The sequence below is a fragment of the Dermacentor silvarum genome, chromosome 5, assembly GCF_013339745.2.
Source record: "Dermacentor silvarum isolate Dsil-2018 chromosome 5, BIME_Dsil_1.4, whole genome shotgun sequence".
NCBI classification, from domain to species: domain Eukaryota; kingdom Metazoa; phylum Arthropoda; class Arachnida; order Ixodida; family Ixodidae; genus Dermacentor; species Dermacentor silvarum.
The window spans coordinates 514,255-518,685 of NC_051158.1; the positions used below are offsets into that span (position 1 = coordinate 514,255).

General features: G+C 46.2%; 1 protein-coding gene across 1 annotated transcript in view; it reads left to right on the forward strand.

The window, feature by feature from the left end:
- The window catches only part of LOC125945481 (uncharacterized), a 69,288-nt gene extending 65,079 nt beyond the window's left edge, over window positions 1-4,209 (forward strand). The window contains exons 2-3 of the mRNA XM_049667218.1: window positions 1,074-1,194; window positions 3,824-4,209. Of these exons, the coding sequence (XP_049523175.1) occupies window positions 1,078-1,194; window positions 3,824-4,123 (417 nt within the window). The 5' untranslated portion in view covers window positions 1,074-1,077 and the 3' untranslated portion in view covers window positions 4,124-4,209. The remainder of the gene's footprint in view (window positions 1-1,073; window positions 1,195-3,823) is intronic.
- The last annotated feature ends 222 nt before the right edge of the window (window positions 4,210-4,431 follow it).

Below are 4,431 nucleotides of genomic sequence, written 5' to 3' on the forward strand. Positions count from 1 at the left end.
TATAAAATCATTACCCTGTTTTACTTTTGTGTTCTTCACTTCTCTCCCTGGGCTGTGCCTGGAAAAAAATTGGAGGATACTTAAGCTTCGCCTTTAAGAGTAGAACGCGATAGTGTTATCGGGACCCGTTCGCATCGCATCATTCTCAACCGGCAAGTAGGCTCGATTCCCTGCAACACATAACGTGGGAAAGCCAGCTAACAAAGACCAAGCTTACACCGATCCCCTTAAAGTCGGCTTCACTTTTAAACAGAAATGTATTGTTGCTAAGACGTTCTTCCAGGGGCAATAAATGTCGTCTTATATTAAAATGTGAAGGTCCTAGGACATTTAATTATTTTATTAATTGTTTGCTATTGCCCTGACGCGCGCGCTCATCCCAAACGTATTTGGCAGGGCAAGTCCCAATTTTATCTGCCGAGGATGCCAGCGCCATCTGGATAAGGTTTTCGCCAGTAGGCTACCCGAGTGAGCCGGTGTTTTTATGGTAGAAATGCTGGCAAAAGAGGATTGTGTTTTGAGTTTCCTCGGAACAGAATTATGTTTTCTCGTACATTGAAACAACAGTCCGACGCCACCATGTCTGTAGATTGGGCTTAAGTTGTACTTTAGAATTTCTCGGACGGATTTCACTGTGAGAAATTCAATTTTTGTTCACTAACACCTTTCACCACAACGAAGGGCCTGCGCGGTCGGGGTGGTTCGGAATTATTATCTCCTGCACTAACACTTTGCGGATGTGGTGGTTGCGGATGATTTTTTCCGCCACGGACGCGGACATGCACGCCGACGCCGACGCGATTTTCGACCACACAGGGCCCTTAACGCTATCACGTTAATATCTTCCAGGTGGCCATTCGGGGACAAAGACGTTAGTGGTTCTTGATTTGTTAAATATGATAAACGAAGCAATGCTTTGCTAGAATTGCACCATCTGTGACAATTGATACGTTTGACACGTTTGACAATTAACAATATGACACGTTTACCGCGTGTATCACGTTATTCTGCCATAATCGTAGTAATTTCAGATCCTACATGAGGGTGTATTCTTTCTGTTCACGTTTCCTCAGTTTCATGGTCCTCGGGGCACTTCTAACCAAGGGTCATGCATCCGTGGCGTTGGATGGTTTCCAGAATCAGGGGCGCTACTTAGCGGACTCCATTCCAGGGGTCTTGCACAGACCGATAAACGTAAGTGTGCTCAATTGGTCAAGCTTGATAATCTTTGTGACAGACCGGTGCCACCGAAAGGCGGCGCCGGACATCATCATCACGATCATCATCATCAATTTATATTTATGCCCACTGCAGGACGAAGGCCTCTCCCTGGGATCTACAATTACCCCTGTCTTGTGATTGCTGATTCCACCTTGCGCCTGCAAATTTCCTAACTTCATCACCCCACCTAGATTTCTTCCTCCCTCGACTACGCTTCCCTTCTCTTGGTATCCATTCTGTAACTCTAGTGGTCCACCGGTTATCCATCCTACGCATTACATCGCCTGCCCAGCTCCATTTCTTCCTCTTAATGTCAATTAGAATAGCGGCTATCCCCGTTTGCTCTCTGATCAACACTGCTATCTTCCTGTTTCTTATGCTTAGGACTAAAGTTTTTCGTTCCATCGCTCTTTGTGCATTCCTTAATGTGTTTTCGAGCTTTTTTTCAACCTCCCAGTTTCTGCGCCATATGTTAGCATTGGTAGAATGCAATGAATGTACATTTTTATTTTAAACGACAGTGGTAAGCTCCCAGTTAGGATTTCGCAATGCCTGCCATACGCACTCCAACCCAATTTTATTCGTCTGTAAGTTTCCTTGTCATAATCGGGGTCCCTGTGAGTAAATGACCGCGATAAACGTACTCTTTTACATACTCTAGAGGCTGACAGGTGATCCTGAATTCTTGTTCCCTTGCTAGGCTATTGAACATTATATTTGTCTTCTGCATATTCATCAACCCCACTCTTACACTTTCTTGGTTAAGGTCCTCAATCATTTGTTGTAATTCGTCCCCATTGTTGCTGAATAGGACAATGTCATCTGCAAACCGGAGGTTGCTGAGATATTCGCCATTGATCCTCACTCTTAAGCCTTCCCAGTATAAGAGCTTGAATACTTCTTCTAAGCATGCAGCGAAAAGCATTGGAGATATTCTGTCTCCTTGCCTGACCCCTTTCTTGATAGGTAACTCTCTACTTTTCTTGTGGAGAACCAAGGTTTCTGTGGAATCCTTGTAGATATTTGCCAAGATACTCACGTATGCCTCCTGTACTCCTCGATTACGCAATGCCTCTATGACTGCTGGTATCTCTACTGAATCAAATGGCTTTTCATAATCTATAAAAGCTATATAGAAAGGTTGATTGTACTCCGCAGAATTCTATCTTATCTGGAAGACCTCTGTAGCAGAGGACGTGGCCGTTACTCAGCACTGTAGAAGCCTCACCACTCTAACCTCACTAAGGTCAATACCATCCTAGGCAATGCCTGATAATTCCTCAAATTAAGCTCGCCTCATTCGAGAGGGTACGCGTGTTGAACGTTGCCAGGTTCAATTTCCAGTGGCGGCCTGTCCGGGCCCAGAGATTCTTAGCACCCCCTGCCGCGTCGCAGGTCTGAACGTCACTTTGATCAGGTGCTCCGCAGCCACTGGGGACTGAGGGCCATGGGTAATTGCAGGAGTCATGAAGCAAGTAGTGGCCGAATACTGCACCAGGTAGACCAATTCCTGTTCTGGTGAGGGAGTGACTTTGTTGAAGCTTAGTGGCTTTCCTATTTTGGTTGCACCTGGACTAGTATAGCCCCACTAGCTCTCAGCAATATTTTTGCTGGTGTCAGGCGCCGCTCCATGCCTGAAAATGTAGTGGACTGGAGCGGGATTCGAACTAACGACCTTCAGATTACAGGCCCGGTATTCTACATCTGCTCCACGCCACCACCACCGAATATCAGTCAGGTATATACACGGCTTGTTGCAGCGAACACTTTCAAAAATTTTTAAAGGATGCCAGTGGCAGATAGCACAATTCTAGTTCCTGAGCGCTTGTATTCGAAGAGGCGGACATTACTTTCACAAAATAATTAAAATGTATTATGGGCCAATTAACACAAATTCATTAATTACGTTTCAGCTAATTACCTTATGGCCCTTTTGCAATACAAATTCTTGCCGTGGAGTTCGCAAGGGGGATCCACTTGGAACGAATTCTCAGGATGACACAAGATTCGAGATATAATTCACGAACTTTGCGGTGAAATGCATTGCGGTGCATAAAGAAATGCATAGAGGCGTTCTTCCTGCAGCGGACATAAATATAGGCTGATGATGATGAATTAGGGTATTGAACGTCTCAATCTTTGTTGGTGGCACCATGGTGGCACCAACACATGCTGGCAACACGGATCCTTCAAATGCGTTGTTACTTCCTATTACTTGTTTTTGCCGCCAAAGGTCGTGGGTTCGAGTGCCATAATTAACTTTTTATAAAAAGTGCCGTAATTAACTTTGCCATATGTAACACCAAAGGTCATGGGTTCGACTCCCACCAAAGGTTGTGGTTTTGTGTGCATTATTAACTCTATCTTAATTAGGTTAGAGTTAATTAAGCAAATCCAACCCACGACCTTTGTTGGTGGCACCATGGTGGCATCATGTGGCATGGTTGCACTATGAATTTTCGTGCCATAACGCCGGACGACGGGTTTTTGACCCATGAGCGATCTAAAGCTTTTGTCTTAATAATGTGGAAGTGAATATGCCGCTCACTGACAACTTACATTAGCACCATAACGATTTCTCGGATGCTTTACTGTTTCGCAGCTGTGGCGGTTGTTGCACGAGTTCCCGCGGTACTGCGTGGCCGTGTACGACGTCGAGCGGGACGACTTCGAGCACATCTGTCCGAGGGAGAGCGCGCCCCTATTGCGGGTCGTCAGGAAGCTGGTCACGGCCACGGGCGCAGTCCTCGGTCGAGTGACCACGCCATCACCGCTCGGACCCTGGCCCTCCTCAATGCGCATAAAGAGTCAGGCGTGGGGACCTGAGCGATGTGTCGGCGGGTGTAGTGGCGTGGAGGATAGCGGTGGCGGGGGCGGCAGCCCGAATACACCGCGAAGATGAAAGAAAGGCGAACTTTGATTCGACGTCGACAGGGGCCTCGAGCTTCAGGAACTGCGCCCTTAACAGCGACAATAAAAGAACTTAGCACATACACCGTACTACTAATATACTCCGCTGCTGACACTGGTGGCGTGTTTTCTAGGTGTTTTCTGAGATCAGTTGGCTAAGCATTCAATGAACGCCACGCAGTAGCAGATTCAGATTATCTTTCTCGGACAGTTTGAACAGCTTTGAAGACTCGTCTGTGGTATAGTTCCAAGTGAAACAATAAATAAAATGCTGGTTTAAACAAAGTTTACTCCTCTGCT